The sequence below is a fragment of the Filicampus tigris genome, chromosome 16 (genome assembly GCF_054856515.1).
Source record: "Filicampus tigris isolate MCC_2025a chromosome 16, RoL_Ftig_1.0, whole genome shotgun sequence".
NCBI lineage: Eukaryota > Metazoa > Chordata > Actinopteri > Syngnathiformes > Syngnathidae > Filicampus > Filicampus tigris.
Window position 1 is genome coordinate 7974767 of NC_141232.1, and position 17585 is coordinate 7992351.

Sequence of the window (17585 nt, forward strand, 5' to 3'; positions counted from 1 at the left end):
TTTTTGTCGACCGTTGGGTAAAATTGTATTGATTAGAGCCTGTTTTCTATGGAAGTTAGCTACTGCAGTTTGGCTCCCATCACTAAGTTAGTCCCCTGTTATCCCCTTTGAGCCTCTATGGCGACCACCAACCCCACCTCCCAGCTTGTCACGTGACATTTTGGCCACTCTCGCCTATAGTGTGCAACCCCACCACAGAGCGTGTTAAAGGCGACCATGGATGCTTGAGGTTTGTACTGCGTCCACGCAAGGAGGTGAGTTCACTGCCTCGTCTCCATGACGACCGGTCGACATCCCCCTTTGCTGTCTCGCGCACGGTTCACATTATTTTCACTCTTGACTTTCGCTCTTCCATTATGAATTATTGTTATCCTCTGTATTGACTATATATTTTGTGAACTGTGCTGCAAACAGACGCTTTAGCCGGTCAGGGTGCTAAGTCCGCGGCTCATGCCTCTTTTGTTCCATTGTGCTTCCTGCACGGCAGCTAAAATATCAGGAATGCTGACAGCACCAGTTTGGGGAATCACTCACACACACTCACAAACACACGCACACACACACACACACAAGTGTTGGATCGCTGTTATTTATAATGTGGATTAAAGTCTCAGCCCCTTGTGGTGTTATGATCGTGTTGCTGTGAAACATGTTGCAAATCAAACAGGTTTATTTGCATGTAAATTACAAGGAAATATTTATTTATGACCAGGAGCGTTTTTAATACAACTTTCATTGTTTGTTTATGTTTGAACACAGTAACCCCGGTTGTTTGGAGTCGTATACAGTCCGGATCTAGGAACTTTTGGAGGACTGTTGTGCGTTTAGACTGCAGGAACTAGTGTCGATATTTTGAACAGTTTATCAGTTTTATGTACTTTTTAGAGGTCCAAGACCTTTTGGGGTGTGGTCTTCAGCGTTGAAAATGTCATGGTTGCCAAATACTTCGTTCCAGCAACTAACTGATTCAAGAAATAAGATTTCCCGGAAATTGGGCCACTTTATTTTGAATTCCATATTTCATATTTCTGTAAAAAAAAAAAAAAATGCCAATTTCCACTTGTCCTGGAAGTGATGGCCCGCTCAACTTTTCTTTTCTTTGCTAGAGTCTCAATTTTAGAAATGGACTGGAGAGGGGCACACAAGGGTCATGCAGCGAGGACAGCTTTTAGAAATATACTCTGACACCTAACGTGACTCAGAGTGGTGATATTTTAGATGCAGAGCTAGTCTGCTGCCATCTTCTGGTGTCGTCAACAGTGCTGACGGGCCACGCATTATTAATTTTATGCCAGACCTTGTGGGCCGGGGGCAAATTTGAACACGGGGCCGCAATTGGCCCCCGGACCGCATTTTGGAGATGGCTGCCATAAATGCTCATTATATACTCTGTTGATACATTTGGTATGAGCCTCAGAGGACTTCATAGTCAATCAGAAATCGTAAAAAGCAACATCAGCTAACTTAATCATGTTTTACAATAAATAATTCAGGATTATGTCCACTCTGTCCACAGGAACATTTCCCCCCCTTACTTCTCAATCGTCATTGTTTTCACTGCACATTTTCCTAAAGTGACTATTTCTTTGGCCTTCTGATTGGCTGAAATCAGAACTCATAAACAAAATTGGGTTCTTCTACCCAATTTTGGCCTTCTTGGAAACGGACCGAGGGAAGATGATGACGATGGTGGTGGGGGCTGTTTAGGAGGCACTAGATTAAGTTACTCAAGGCTTGGCGGAAAAGACCTGCAGAGTCATGAGCCCAGAGAGGATAGTTGGGTGTTGCCTTTCAATGCAATGGGAGATTCCAGCTTGGCACTGCTGAGGCTCTGCTTACAGAATAGAGAGCGCGCGAGAGAGAGGAGGGTTACATGTGGGATGCAGTGAACTTTCATCTTTAATCCTCTTGTAGGACCCCCGAAACTTCTCCATGGACATGTTTTAGAGCTGAAGTGACTCATCCTGGGACGCCATGGAGGACCTGGTCCTGGAGCCCCGGTCGGAGCGCATCGCCCGCTACAAGGCGGAGAGGAGGCGGGAGCTGGCCGAGCGTTTTGGACACACGGAGGAATTTTCGGACCCCCGACGGGCCAGCGGCAGCGGGACGGCGCAAGACCTCGGTTCCCAAAACGTCAACGGCAAGACGCACAGTGTTCTCAATGGATCAAACGCTACCGCGGGGTCCACCTGCATGACCGGGTGAGTCATTGAAAAAGCCTGTGGTGTGTGTGGTGACTGCTTTGATATTCTTCACCTAAACATGCTTATCAATGTAGAATCACAAAAGAGCCAGCTTTACATAGTAACAATGTAAAAAAAAACTGGTTGAACTAGTGGCGTAGTGTTTTTTTTTTTTTTTTTTTTTTTTGTGCACGCTAACACCTTCTCCACACTGCAGGCAGGATTCGCAGGACCCAGCTGGAGGGGAGGCACACCCGGTGCAGCAGCTCCGCACTCGGGTGTCAGTGGGCCAGCTGAGGAGTGCTCTTCTGCAGCAAGCGGAAAACGTAGCTGACCCGGACAAAGTGTAAGCACCGTGACAGTAGTTTTACTTCATATAACAATAGGATAACCATGTTGTACTAGCGGCAAAATAATTGACCCACTGTAAATCAAAGACACAAATATTGCAAAAAAGTTTGCCAGAAAGTGAACGGGTTCTTCAGCAAAGGGCCTTCAAGCTGTTTGATGCCACTCCCAGTTGGCGTTTATTGTCGAACAAATCAGACAACAGTGAATTACTCATTTTGTAGAAGTAATCTCATATAGTAAGTCCACTAGCATCATGCTAAAAGCTAATGGAATTAGCATCAATGCTGCGATGTTACAACCCTTTCAGCAACTGATTTTGACACAACACAAACGGTGCAGCAACACTGACAGACAAGCAACATAACAATAGTCACAAACATTCTTTATCCTCTGCAAAAAAAAAAGCAATATTAACGCAGGTTACAGAGTCATTTACAGTAGTTGTAAAGCTCTTCTTCCTCTGTCTGCATAGCTATTATGCTGCCCCCTGGTGTCCATGTCGTACACACCAGAAGGAGCCGCAGTGAATTTATGATGCACAAACAAACAAAAATATCATACATGCTATCTAATCATATTGTTACTGTACGTTTTTATAAATTAAAATAGAGCTATTTTTCTTAAACAATAATAATATTCTAATAATAATATTGACTACTTGGTGGTCACAAGACTAAGACTGTATGTCCTCCATCCGTTTGTGTGTTAGGTGCGCAGAGGACGGGCCACAAGCTGCGTCTTCTCTGGATCCGACGGCAAAGCCGGCGTCAGATGGGGCCCGCCGCCGCACCCGCCGTTACTTCCATGGCGGGCCAGGCGGTGCGCGTAAAAACAGCGAGCGCTTCAGGACCCAGCCCATCACGGCCAATGAGATGGAAGAGAGTGGCGGGTAGGTGCGGCACAGGGAAAGAACGTGAAGTTATTCCTTCGCCGACATTCAGCCTGACATTGTGGCCTCTTCTAGGCTGGTACATGCTGAGGAGGAGGAGGCGTGTGAAGGTAAACAGAAAAATCAATAATGCATTTGTAAACATGAATACAATTTTCGAACTGAAAAGTTAAGGTAATTAATTAAAATAGTTGGCAATAAATAATGAAATAATTCGAAATGCTGCATGTAGCTATTACTTTCTAAAATTAAATTCCAAAAGTGTATGTATTTTTTTTCATTTTATTATTACTTTAAATGTTATTATTTACAATAAATCAGTTAACCAATTATTAGTGAGATGCATTCAAATGAACAATTTAATTAACCAACTATATGGGGGGGGGGGGGGACAAAAGCTAAATCAATGCAACAAATATTACAGGACTCTCGATGATATAAATGCTGGGTGGCCAGAATAAAGAATTTATTGTGCCGTATGTGAGCCATAATTTGGCCACGCCATCTTTAGCTGCTCACTGAGCTGAAGTCCCACAAGATCTGATGTCTTGTTTGACTTTTGAGGTAGCTTGTTCCAGAGAGCATTTTGCCATATTTCTTGCTAAATGAAAAACACAGCTCGGTACCACTTGTGATATTTTGTCATATGAATGGAGTTATATTTATAGGTGCATGATATATATATATGCTCGGTGGTGACAGATTTACGAGACAAAACCGTGTTTGCAATGTTGAAAAGACAACGAACTGCAACGGGGGGGCTTCAAATTTCAGTAGAGACCACAAGAGATCCAACATGAAGGCCTCTGAGTGTGTACCGCGTTAATTGGATGTACACAAGTTGAATCTGAGCCTTAACCTTTGTTGTCCTTGTCCCGCAGCTGATGTGAAAACAGACGAAAGAGCCCAGATGAGCGTGGCGGCCAAGATGTCTTTATTTAAAGTAAGTCACTTTTGTCTCTGAAAGCGGACACTCATTTCTATTCATAAACTCCCCACTGTGGACAGCGCATTCGTGTGCTGTAACGGCCTTATTAATAGATAATAGACTGTGGCGTTTCAGTCTAAATCCTCCATGAACTCGGCTCCCCAGAACAAAAGCCGTCCAATAATCCCACCACTTAGGAGCATGAAATTGTCCATCATGACTAGACCCACAAAAAAAGTCTCTAGAAGCCATGCCCGAAAGGACACAGCAAGGCAGCCATTTTGGATTGAAACTTGGGAAAATATTGGTTTGGCAGCATCCCCTGCAATTTTTTTAAATATCCAGCCCCTGAAGCCAATTTAAATTTGCTATAGAACTTGAACCACAATTTAACTACTTAAAATTTGATGATGTGACTAAGCAGACCCACAAATCAGCCAGGCCCAATAAGACACAGAAAGTCATCCATTTTGTTTTGAAGCAGACATTTTAGAGTCGTTTTTAAAGGACGTAGTCGTCCTTGAGATTTTGTCTGATTGCTACCAAATTTGAATGCGGTCTTATTAGATGGGTGACGTTAAATTTGGAGAAATTTGAGTTGTCTTCATTACATGTGGGCAGAGCATATTGATGATGATACATACTGATGGTTTGATTTGCCACAATAAAGAAAGCAAGTAATAACAAAGTAAAAAAAGTCAGCCTCCAAAGTCAGTTTAATTTTGATAGGCATGTCTGTCATACGTAGGCACACAAAAAATATCCAAAAAGTCCAAAACACAGGAAGTCAGCTATTTTAGTTTGAACAGACATTTTAGGATAATTTAGGCGAAAATACAAAGTCTAGACTTTTTGGGAAAATTCAGCCTCCAAAGCCAGTTTAACTTAGCTGCCTAGAACTTTTTGACTTTCTGCACCTGCATTTGCCACCATTGGAACGTTGTCAACATGTCTATAATGAGTAGAACCGCAATAAAAGTCTCAAGAAGGCAGGTCATGCGTTTGGCACCACTGTAGATGCAAGAACTACTGCGATGTATGGCGGCTTGAAATCTGCTGACAGTTGTCACGCCAGCTGCTCATCTTGACGTCCAGTCGTGCACTTACGACGCTGCGGACGGCGATGGTGTTGAAACGGCCCTACAGGTGTTGTCCTCAATTCCGCCGCGAAAGCGGCGTACGCCACCTCGTTTTCCCGCTCAGCTGTAGCCACCAAGGTGAAAATGCGCCACGCGTTGCGTTGCCATTGACGACCACGACAGCCAGGTTATTATTAGCGGAGCGGACCGCGGTAGTAATCCAACACGGCCCCACTCCTGTTACCACGCCGTGATGCTCGTCGCCTCGCCGCCAGCTGCTTCCTCCCCCCGACCCCCCACATCCTTACAAATAGAACAACCATTTTTGTGCTCGCCTGCGTGACATTTTAGGAGCTCCCGATAGAACCTGTCAATATTAATCATGTGGTCGTGATGTGTTTCGACGCAGGAGCTGGAGAAGACGGCCGCCCCCGAGGCCTCGGCGTTCCTTAAGCCTCGCTCGGGAAGCGTCTGTCACGAGCGCAGGCAGCGGCGGGGCAACGATCATCGCTTCCTCACGCAGCCAGTCACCTGCGAGGAGATGGTGGCTGTCAGGTGAGCTGCTTTACAGGCACGGGGGCCACATTGAAAAGGAAAAAAAGTACAGAAAATATTTAGGAAAAAAACCTGTAATCTTATGAGATTAAAGTTTTTTGTTCGAGATAGTTGTATTTTTTTCTCCAATGTTTTTTTTTTATTGCGTAAAATTGTAACTTCTGAAAAAAATAAGGCTTTTATTCTCTTCATAAGAATTTTTTGTAATATTAAAACTTTTTTTAAAACGCATCTAAATCTCAAGATTCCAGTGGTTTCTCAAATAACATTTTTTTGTTAGATTGTTTTCTAAAAGTGACTTTTTTCTTACAACTTTCCTTTTCAAAAAATGTTGACTTTTCTAATCCCTGATGTTTTCTTGAAAGGCTATAGCTTTCTTTCCTGAAAAAAAAACTTTTAAGTTGATACATTTCTTAAAAAAATATTCTCAATGTAGGAAGGCTTCTTTATTGTAATATTACAAATGATTTATGGAAAAGATACAACTTTTTGAATATAATGTATTATATGAGATTTAATCTTGAAAAATGACCTTTTCCATATTTACAACACTTTTCTCGAAAAGATTTTCTCCAAATTTCTTGTAAAATTATGACTTTTTCCCCAAAAGTAAAGATTGACATTTTTTGGGGAAAAAAAGAGCATATTTTTATTTGCATGCAGACTACAATTTTCTTTCTTTGTTTTTCTTTGTAAAATTCAGACTTTCCTTCTCGCAAAAATCAGACAACAACAAAAAACATTGTCTTGTCAATTTCTCCCCCCAAAAAAACCTCTTTCCGTAATATTACGTCTCTTAAAAAATACATCTGTAACCTCTTATAAAATACATATTCTATGGAAAGATGACAACTTTCTTCCTTAAATATTACCGTTTTTACTTGAAAAAGTATGACTTTGTTCTTAAAAAAGAAAATTCACTTTCTTCAAGGATTGCCTTTCTTGTAAGATTCCGACCGCACTGATGTCAAACACACATGAACGCGATCTTAATCAACAAAAAAAAAACATATCTGACTATGATCCGTGTTACCCTTTATCTATAAACCTTTATCCTTCAAGATTGTTGTATTCTTGGGCTGCAGTTTACCACCGACTGCTCCGGAGGAGGCGCACCCTCCCCAGGGCGAGCCAGCCGAAGCCGCCGACGAGAGCTGCAAGCTTAGCGTGAGCGAGAAGCTGGCTCTTTTTAACAAACTCTCCTCCCCTGAGGGGCCGAGCGCCGATGGGGCACCGGAAAGGCGGCGGCAGAAGGGCGCCCGATACCGCACGCAGCCCATCACGGTGGAGGAAGTCAGCCTGGTACGCGGGTTGAATGAGTGCCGATGATACAGTGCTACCTTCACCTTATTGTAGACAATCACCATTGGGGTGCACAAGGGAGTCATATTTGACAGCAGTTGAATGAAGACCGCCTACATTTCAGTTATGGTGATGTGATGAAACGCATGTGCAAGCGACAAAACTAATAGTGGACGAATCATAAAATACAGGAGAACACCCTATTACCAAGTAAAAGGCACGAAACAAACAAGGGACACGAAAATATTAAGGTACGTCGCACTCTCTGAGGTGTAGATGGTACATCTAGCTTTAAAAACAGTTGGTCACATTTTGGAGGAACGCAGTATACGTTCAAGCTTAACGAGGATGTCAACCCAAACATTTTTTTTTTCAAGAATATGTTCTATGCATGGCCACTGGTTGAAACAAGGCGTTCTGATAAATATTGCGTTTGTTGCGTTGTGCAATAAGAGTTAACCCACTCGTTTTTAGCCATCTCCGGGGGCGGCCATTTTCTCACTTCTGTCGACTGAAAATGACATCGCAACTACACGGGGCTCAGGTAACGGGCCGATCACGGCTGACCTGTTTTCTGAAGCTGAGCCGTGATTGGTCATTACCTGAGCCCTGAGTAGTTGTGATGTCGTTTTCAGTCGACAGAAATGACAAAATGGCCGCCCCCTGAGATGGCTAAAAATGGGTGCATTTTGCTGCTTAACTCATGCAATCAGAATGCCGTGTTTCAACTAGTGAGCCTGCTGGGAACATATTCTTGAAAAAATATGTTTGGGTTGATTTCCCCTTTAAAGAGAATGTCCCACAAGGCTGTGTGAAGCAGACCTGTAACTAATGTCAGGGGCCCCCAAATTTAATTTGTATATTTCTAAAAAATGTACATTATAAATGTTGAATTTTGCCATTACAATATTGACAGTTAAATATGCCAGGTCAAAAAGATTGACTTTATTTTTCTTTAAAAAAAAATGTGTTAAGTGAAGTATCTGCTGAATGTAACTTGTAATGTGACTGAGTTACTTCTAAAAATCTTTTTTCAAGGCAATTGTGGCCAACACTGGTCGTAAGTCAAGGTACCGCTGTACTGTATAACGTGTTACTTTCAATGATAACGGCGATCGATAATGTCTTTGTTTTGTGTTCAGCTGCAGAAAGGCCCTGTGCAGCTCCCCGCCTTGTCTCTGTCCTCTCACCTCTGTGACAGGCAACAGGCCTCGTCCGTCAACCTAAAGCCCAGCGAGCTGCGCCTCTCCCGCTCCAAACCCGACATCAGCCCCTCGCCCGCAGATCAGGCCATGCAGCGCTGCGACTCGGAACCCGGGCTCAGGGGGATCCTCAAGAGGAGCCACTCGGAGCGCGGCGGCGTTTCCCAGGCGCAGCGCAACGGCGCTGTTCTGCACGGCGATGCGGCGACCGGGAGGCGGGAGGCGGCGGGGGAGGGCGGCGGCTCACGGGCGACCGCCCCATGGAGGCAGAGGGCTCGGGGGAGGCGGGAGACCATCGCCTGCACGCCGATGCTTGCGCTGCCCAAACACACCGGCGGCAGGTGGGCGGGCGTCTCGGGGGGGGGGGGGGAAAGTTCATTTAATTCAGTTGTTCAATGAAAAAAAGTACAATTTAATTTGACCAATTTGTGACGTGTAGTGTATCTACATAACGCATATTGTGTCATATGTTGTACTGTATTCTGCGTGATCTGTTTTAAAAGGCACCATAATGAAGTCGCTGATACGGCAGAATGCGCTCAGGTGGCTCCGGTGAATGGCGACGCACAAGCGAACCACATGATCGACGGCCGCACTAGTAAGGTAAGAAGCACGCGTGCGGACAATGTCAGAGGATTTCCGATTTTTTTGAGATGCGTTTTGAGTTACGAGCATGGCCATGGAACAAAATTAACTCGTATCGCAGGGCACCACTCTACTGCCAATGCTTCGGCTCGGGCACAAAAACTGCGAGTTGGGCGAATTTTTCAGGAAATAATTAGCGAGTAGGCTAACCTGCATGCTGAGCGCAGATATGTAAGGGTTCCCTATTTTTATTCAAGTGCTTCTCTCTTTCCAAATGACTCGGGGAAAAAAAAAGTCAGAATGTCAATAAAGCTTCCTTGACCATTTTTGTACCATGAATTGAATGTGTGTACATTTTTTTTTTTTTTTTTTAGGGAGAAAACGATCAAGAAGATGTAGTAAAACCTCAGTGTTGGGTGGGTATTAATGAAGAAATAAGTACATGGACATTTTATTGTGTCTTCATCTCGTGCCTTATTCCATTCACAGGAGCCGGTCTATGCCTCTGTCTATTCCAGCACTACACCTCAATATGTCATGTGCTTCAACCGGGTAATGGCTTTGTATTTATTTACATTTGTAACCTCCGCAATGTTGAATGAAAGTGTTCAATATCAACAGAAACAAATAACTCTTTTGTGTAAAGCAGTGACGCCCTAACTTTTTACACTAAGTACCACCCCAAAACACGCATACATAAATGTGTAAAGAAACGATTCTAAAAGATTAAATGCATTGTGGTATTGTCTGTCTACGTGTGTTGCTCCACCGTTTTGAGCTCAGACGTTTGGTCTAAAGTCGTCCTCCTTTGAATTCCAGACCAATCAGTCCTTCGAGGCACAAGAGGTTGAGACTCCCACGAAGACCCAGAGTCCACCAGAGTGGACACAGAAGGTAAAACAAAAAACAAAAATGTGATGTTTTTGTTTGGTGGGTTTGTTCCTATCCTAACAAATATCGATTTGAACTCTGCAGGTTGAGGAAGACGAACAAGAGCAGCCTCAGCTGATCAAGGCAGATGAAACGACAAGTGAGTTGGCATTCAAACTTTCCCTGAATCACATTTTCTTCATTGGACCTGATCATCTTTTTCTCTTCTTTGCTATAGGTGTCGAATGTCCACAATTAGACAGCGGTAACACCTCTCATAGCAATCAATCTACCGAAGCGCCGACGTGCTCATTTGGAGGTGAGAGCGGATGACCACCACACGTTTTTTTTTTTTTTACAATGTTTTTTTTATTCTTATACAATAGTGGAGAAAATGAGTCCAACAATGTTTCGCCTACAAAGCATAGTGAAAACCAGAAGTTTCAAATTTAGTTGGGATGAACACCTGAGGAGTCTGTAGAAGTATGACCAGTTGGGATGAGCAAAATGAGCGGAAAATGTCTGTTTCAAAGCAAAATGGGCGACTGTTCCCTGGCCCGAAATATACTTGTGTATGTGTGGCTTCAGCGTGTGCGGAGTAAACATTTGGTGCTCTGCCCTCAGCACTTAAACGGGAGGAGGTGACACCTGAGAATGGTTTGTGCACCGGCCCACCCTGTGGGGCCTCCTCAGAGACGGGGCAAGACTTGGACCCTTTCTGCCAGACCAACACCACCATGTGAGCAAGTAAAATACACAGTACAGTGAACTGTGAGACTAAAGCCCCAACGCGAATAGCAAAAAATGGCCAATAATAGAGCAGAGTAATTTTGTCATTGGTGTCAGGGAAGACATCTCCACTGTGAGATTAACAACTTTAAATATCAGGGAGGAGGGACCTTTAGCTAGGGTTGTTAGTGGAAGTCTTAACTGTGTTTTATGTATCTGCATTACACTGCTTTTCGCCATCAAGCCAACCAACTATTGGTCAATGGCCAACGCTAGTGACTCCTCCATCTTAAGGCGTTTCTGGAAAATGACCGCGATTCCGGGCTAGTCGGGAATAGGTGCATTTTTCAGCCAATGATCAATAAACTGGGTGATTAGCTGCGTGATGTGATCATCTTTGTGTAGGAGCTCACTGTCTGCTTGCTGTCGGTGTGTTGGCAGGCTGACGTCAGCGGTGGCAGAGCACCGCCGTTCCGTGCGTCCGTCCCGGCGTACCCAAGGATCCCGAAACCCGCTCCGGGCCCTGGCGGCCCGCGAGGACGTCAGGCAGGACTTCATGGGCCTCAACATTTCCACCGAGGAGAGGATCCAGACCGAGAAAAGTACGTGCTTTCTGGATTCTCTTTTGCTTCAATCTCCGGCGTCTCCAGTTTATTTCACCTCAAGTTTGTGTCCACCCTGTAGATTCTAAGAACTCCTCCAAGGCCAATTCTGTTAGCTCCTCCCCAGATCCTCGGGAGCGTCATCCACCCTTCACCAGCCCCATGCTGCTTTTCGTCAAAGGTCAGCATACACGTCCTTTCCGTCTGCGTCTGCATCCCGCTCTTTGAACTGAGGGCCGTCCGTGCCGACAGGAAGGCAGCGCGTCCAGGTCCGCCTGGCCCGGCCCTCGGCCAGCTCCTTGAACAGCGGAGACTGCTACCTGCTGGTCACCGCCGAGGACTGCATCCTGTGGAGTGGACATTTGGCCAACGACAAAGAGAAAGCCAAAGTACAGCGTTCCTCCGCCAAGTAGCGATTCGCTGCTTGCGAAGTGCTTTGCGAGAACTGTGTTGAAGTGAGGGGAGGAGCTTCTATTAAACAGGCCAAAGCCATGTGGCATACACAGTAGAGGCAATTAAAAACCTTTTTGTATGGGAGTGGGGGGGGGATTAAAGTAGCTACCCATGACAATTACGCAAATCTTTCCATCTCTCGGCTACAGGCGTTCAGAACATTCCGAGAGAGATTCTCTTAAACCAATACGAATAACTATCCATTCTTGAATATTTGATGTTTGTATTTCAGGCCTCAGAGTTGGCGTCTTTCATTCAAAGCCGCAAAGACCTGGGCTGTAACGCCACCCGTGTTGTTCACCTGGAAGAGGGGCTGAACTGTGACAGCGGCCTAGCCAAAAACTTCTGGAACATTCTGGGAGGAAGGACACCTTACAGAGGTTGGTCGGTTAATTAGTTGGATGGTTGACCGTGAAAATTTGGTGTAAATCCAGATTAAGTTCCATATTTTTCAAGAATTAATTGTCTTTTTGTGTCAATTAAATCACAATAACATTATTTTGTTACTAAGTTGTATGCTTGTTAGTTGGTTATCTTGATTGGCGGTTTTGTTTATTTATGTAGTTAGTTGCTAGTTTCTAAGTCAGCAATGGGCAACTGATGGGCTGCATGTGGCCCTTGATTAATATTTCAACATAAAAAAAAAATGTTTACGGTTGCTGAGCCATTGAAACATGTAACACCATTGTTAACCACAAGATGGCAGACGTGGCTTACCAGTGCCTCCAACATAGAGGCTGTAATTGTGAAGAAAAGCACGTCATGGCCTTTACAACACTGATCTCAAAAGTACAATTTGTGCACTCTGTACAAACAAACTGTGTACGCTAAAGTTTTACAAAAATCGTACCCTGCACACTTATTTTTGAGTCGCTGCATGAAGAATGGTGCAGCCCATTTGTAACATCTGATCCTCTTCAGTGAAGCAGAAAGTAGCCCTACTTTGGCGTGTGTCGCTGCCTCCAAATAGGAGCTGGTGCAGCAGAGGAGGATGAGCAGTACGAGCGTGGCGTTGTGGAGTCCAATTGTATTTACAAGATGCTGGACAACAGACTAGTGCCCCACAAGCAAGCCTGGGCCTCCATGCCCAGAGTCTCTTTGCTGGACTCCAATGAGGTCTGATTAGTCCTTGTTTAGTCCGGATTTTCCATTTAAAGCAGCACTGCGCGGGAAATCGACTTCAATAAAAAAAAAAAAATTCACAACTCTTTTGATGAAACATTGACTTACAAGTAGTTGAATGGGACTTTTGTCAAGGCCTTGGGGGGGGGGCGTATCGTTTTTACTCGCACTTAGCAACTTTGAGGAGGATGGAAGCAACCCTGACACACACAAAAAAAAATGCAAATGTCCTGAATTGCTTTATGGCATACTCACTTCCTCCTTTCGCTATAAGGAACTCGAACGTCTACGCGCTATTATTGGTGTCATGGCAGAAGCCCCGAAACAAACAAAAAGACAAAAGTATTGTTTGAACAAAATTAGATTCATTACCTCATTGCTATTCATCTTTCACACAGCCACTGGAAATAGAATTGCAATTCAGTCCAACTTGCAGGTCAGCGAGAGCTGAGGATTTGACGAAACTACGCACTGGCGCGCATGGGAAATTTGGTTGACTTTTGTCAAAACACTACCGCTTTTGTCCACATAGCGCCGCCATAATCAACAAAAAATGGCATGACACAGTGTTGCTTTAAATAAAATGTGTATTACTGTACATCAAAGTGGCTTACAATAATATTATAATGCAACCCTTGGCAAGAACCCCTTTTTTAAAAAAAAAATATTTTATAAAATTGAAAAAAAAAAATTTCATATTTGTTGAATAATAGACGCGCGGCGTGTGCGCATGTGCGTCCAGGCACTTGTGTTTGACTTTGGCGGCGAGGTGTACCTTTGGCTGGGGAAGGACGTGCCCGCTGACCGTCAGAAGGTGGCGCTCCAGCTGAGTCGGCAGGTGTGGCTCGGGGCCTACGACTACAGAAACTGCCGGGTCAACCCGATGGATCCCACGCAAAACGCCGCCGACACGCCGCTGTAAGACAGATAGCCCCGCCCGCTGTTACACAAATACACAAGCAGGTTAGGTTACGTGTTACGGAGTTGATTTTGTTTATTTTTCCAGGGTGGGTGAGGGGCGTCCCAGCTGGGCTCTCTTTGGTGTCGTCTTGGAAAACAATGAAACGGCTCTGTTCAAAGATAAGTTCTTGGACTGGACAGGAAGAAGGGGAGACGACGAGGAGGAAGTGGCGATAAATATGGTACAGGTCGGTCGTATAGAACATTTATGAATCGATAATTAAATCTGACAACAACGGTCACTTTTGTCCATTGTTGTTTTCCACTTACAGTCCCTTTCAGTGACGCCCCCATGTGGACCCTTGAGGCCCTGCGACGCCGAGGCTCAGGAGTCGGGCGAGGCGACAGCGGCCGGGGCGTCCCGTAGCACGCCGGCCGCCGCGGGCGTCGCCTTGGCCACGCCGGGGCTGATTAGCGTGGCAGTGGACACGTGGCACGTCCACGAGTTTGAGGACTGCGAGGTCCCCCTGGAGAGTGCGGGACAACTTCACGAAGCAGACTCGTACGTGGTCCGCTGGACGTACCGTGCCGGGGACCGCGGTGAAGACGGCACAGCTTTTTTCCTGTGGCGAGGACGTCACTCCAACGTGAGTGGGCGGGACACTGCTGCTTTCCTCTCTATAGGGATCAACAACAATCAAGAATCACAGGTAACACAACTACCTCTGCCCTTTTTCGATTTGTGTAGGCTCTTTTCTCTCTGTCACAAACTACATGGTGTAAAATGTTGTGTTGTTGCTGAAGGTTGTGGTTCATGAAGGAAGTGAGCCTCCAACTTTCCTGCAACTCTTCAAAGGAGGTTTGGTCATTCATAAAGGCCACAGGGAGGCCTCCTCTTCCCATGCAGGTGCTGCAAATTGAATATATAAAGTAGCCTCTTATTTGATTCTTAAGTGATCGATTGCATTTCAATGTGTTTGTTTTGTAGCGGAGCAAGCGGGCACGTGGCGCCTGTTTGCCGTTCGAGGGGAGCTCCCCGACGAGGGCTCGCTGCTGGAGGTGGAATGCCGCTGCGGCTCGCTGCGCTCCAGAGGCTCGCTTGTTCTGATCAACGGCCAGCAGGCGGCGCTGTACCTGTGGACCGGCTGTAAAGCTCTGGCGAGCTGCCGGGAGGTCGCCAAGAGGGCGGCAGAGCGCCTCACTCAGGGGTGACTTTCATTTTCTCCCTCGGTCAAGCGCGTCTTGGCGGACTTGTTTAAAGTTGTCAGGCCTTGGCAGAGGTTTGATGAGCGGTCGCGTGCTTGTGTATCAGGTGTCCGGCAGAATTGAGTCTTAGTAAAAGCAGTCGGGTGAAGATCCAGGTAGTAGAGGAAGGTTCAGAGCCAGCTGACTTCTGGGCGGCTCTGGGACGCATGGACAGGAAGGCCTATGACTGCATGCTACAAGGTACGGCATCACTACATCAACAAAGGGTTATGTCAGTCACATTATTAACTACGTTACTTGTTTTCATATTTGCTAACAGTTATACAACTTCAAACCCCCTTCAAGTTACTATACTTCACCATAAGTCACCATGTTACCGTATCATTAAAACGTTAAGTTTAAGAATTCATCTCAATGGGAAAAGATGATTTGAGATGCAAGGTTTTGTGTTCAACTTTGTAAGGCACCACTGTATATTTTTACAAAATTACCGTAATATTACTCTAGTCATTCAATTACATCACTATATAATTCCGTCAGTAAGTTACTCTATCACCCCATTTTTGGCGTAACGTTTCATGAAGCCCAAACACTTGCTGTCCGCCAGATCCAGGTAAATATAACTTCACACCACGCCTCTTCCACCTGAGCGCCTCCTCCGGCAGCTTTCGGGCCGAGGAGCTGCACGGCCCGTCGGGCCCGCCGGGCCCTGCGGCGGCCATGCCCTTCGTCCAGGAGAACCTGTATGCGGTGCCGCCGCCTGGTGAGAGCCCCATCTGCGCTTTGATACCACCCGGGTGTACACACGTAGCAAATTTTAACATCTTAACCATGAGAGACCACAACGTTTAGAAAAAAAAAAAAATGCTCAGGATCATCCTTCAGAGACATCTGACAATTGTACCTTTGCTGACTTTAATTGAAAGGGAGGGAAAATGCTCCAATTTCCAGGTTAACAGTTTGCGTCCCTCCCGCGTGCCTCCGACTCTCCCTTTCGTAGCCCTGTTCCTGCTTGACAACCGCTTTGAAGTGTACTTGTGGCAGCGCGGCGCGGCGCAGGACCAAGCCGACCGCTGGCACACCGAGAGGAAGTGCGCCATGGAGACGGCGCTGCAGTACTGCAAAGGTGAACCGCTGCGGCACCATGCGGAGGTGGTTGAGAAGGAGCTAAATGTGCCTCTCGCTTTCGCGCTCTCTCGCCCGCTGTCGCAGAAGTCAACCCGAGACGCCCGCCGCACGCCTACCTCATCTCGGAGGGCTCCGAGCCTTTGACCTTCACTAACGTGTTCCCTCGCTGGGAGACGAAGCAGGCAGCCCTCGCACAGGTCTGCTCGACAGACTAAACGGCGACGTGATCGTGTAACGCACGGACCAAATGTGCATGCCTAGATAGCGTCAACTGTTCATTCGCCTTCGTGACTTATTGATTGAACTTAATTCTTCATGATGTGCAAATGCCAGCCAGACTTATCCAATAAATGGCTGCTCCGAGGTCAGGGTATGCAATTTGATTTCATAGTTGTATTATTTGATACTGTTTACATTTATGCCTTCGTTTTTGTGGTCTATATTACGGGTTTTAATCTACAGTATGGCTCGTCGGTCTGGTGAATATCCTCGCCGCGTGCGTTAACATGTGGATGTCGGTTGCATGACCGCAGGGCAAGCTGACCTCGGTGCAGGACGCCCTGGCCCAGCTCACCAAGACAAGATCAAGATCAGAACAAAGCCCTTTACATGACAGAGTGGACCCACAAGGCCATCTGTCCGACCACGACTTCCAGGTAGACCTGACACGAATCTTTTCAACCAGTACTGGTAAATTAAAAAAAAAAAAAAAAAAAAAAAGAAGCTTTAAAATGCATTTAGAGTATTAGCCTCTTTTACTCTTCCAGGAACACGCCGTCAGACGTAGTTTCATTATCACGTTTTTCTTAATCCGCTGCTCCACTCGCTTGCCGTACGATGCATTCATGAACCTCGGAAACATCACAACACTCAAATCCGACCACAACACAGATAACCCAATTGGTTACAATATGCTGTTGAACATTCAAAGATTTCAATGCCTAAAAAGTGCATACAATTTCATAAAGACTTTAAAAAAATTTTCATTATAAAAAGAGTTTTACTATACGCTGTAGTTAGCAATAATTGTAACTGCGATTGTATGTATTTTTTTTTTCTCACAAAAAGTGTATACATGTACTGTAATGACAACTTGTCTTTGACTTGAATACTTAGGTGTGTCATAGGCTTTTTCTGCTGAGTGTTTAAAGATTTCAGTGTCTTAATAATTTACTAAATTAAGAGACCTTTATTGTTCGTGTATTTTTTATTCTGGTGTCATTTCTTAGAATATCACCCGAATGGTTCGCTTTTATTTATTTTTTTCGAAAGAAAGTACAGTTTGCTCGACATCTTTTCAAAGTAAAAATATACCGAACCAAAGTTTCCAAAAAAACCTAACCGAACCCAAACGTGATTTAGCGTACCGTTACAAGTTAACTTACACATATTTTTTTAAGCTCCATAAAACTCTCATGTCTGTGATTGCCTTTCAGACTACTTTGGAACTGAAGCGAGAGGACTCTAGCTGCTAACGAGCTCACTTGAAGCGAAACTAAAG

The 17585-nt window shown here is 45.2% G+C and overlaps 1 protein-coding gene across 1 annotated transcript; it reads left to right on the forward strand.

Moving 5' to 3' along the window:
* The first annotated feature begins 269 nt into the window (after nt 1–269).
* On the forward strand, nt 270–15947 carry svilc (supervillin c). The gene is made up of 27 exons (XM_086055024.1): nt 270–2201; nt 2401–2529; nt 3244–3423; nt 3499–3533; nt 4305–4366; nt 5840–5985; nt 7071–7287; nt 8430–8830; nt 8993–9092; nt 9449–9490; nt 9564–9626; nt 9894–9968; nt 10050–10104; nt 10183–10263; nt 10569–10683; nt 11115–11275; nt 11358–11456; nt 11528–11664; nt 11961–12108; nt 12699–12844; nt 13593–13768; nt 13857–13998; nt 14083–14460; nt 14555–14657; nt 14739–14958; nt 15063–15196; nt 15564–15947. Exons 1-27 carry the CDS (start codon nt 1975–1977, stop codon nt 15806–15808), a joined length of 4017 nt encoding a protein of 1338 aa, XP_085911150.1. The 5' UTR covers nt 270–1974; the 3' UTR covers nt 15809–15947.
* The last annotated feature ends 1638 nt before the right edge of the window (nt 15948–17585 follow it).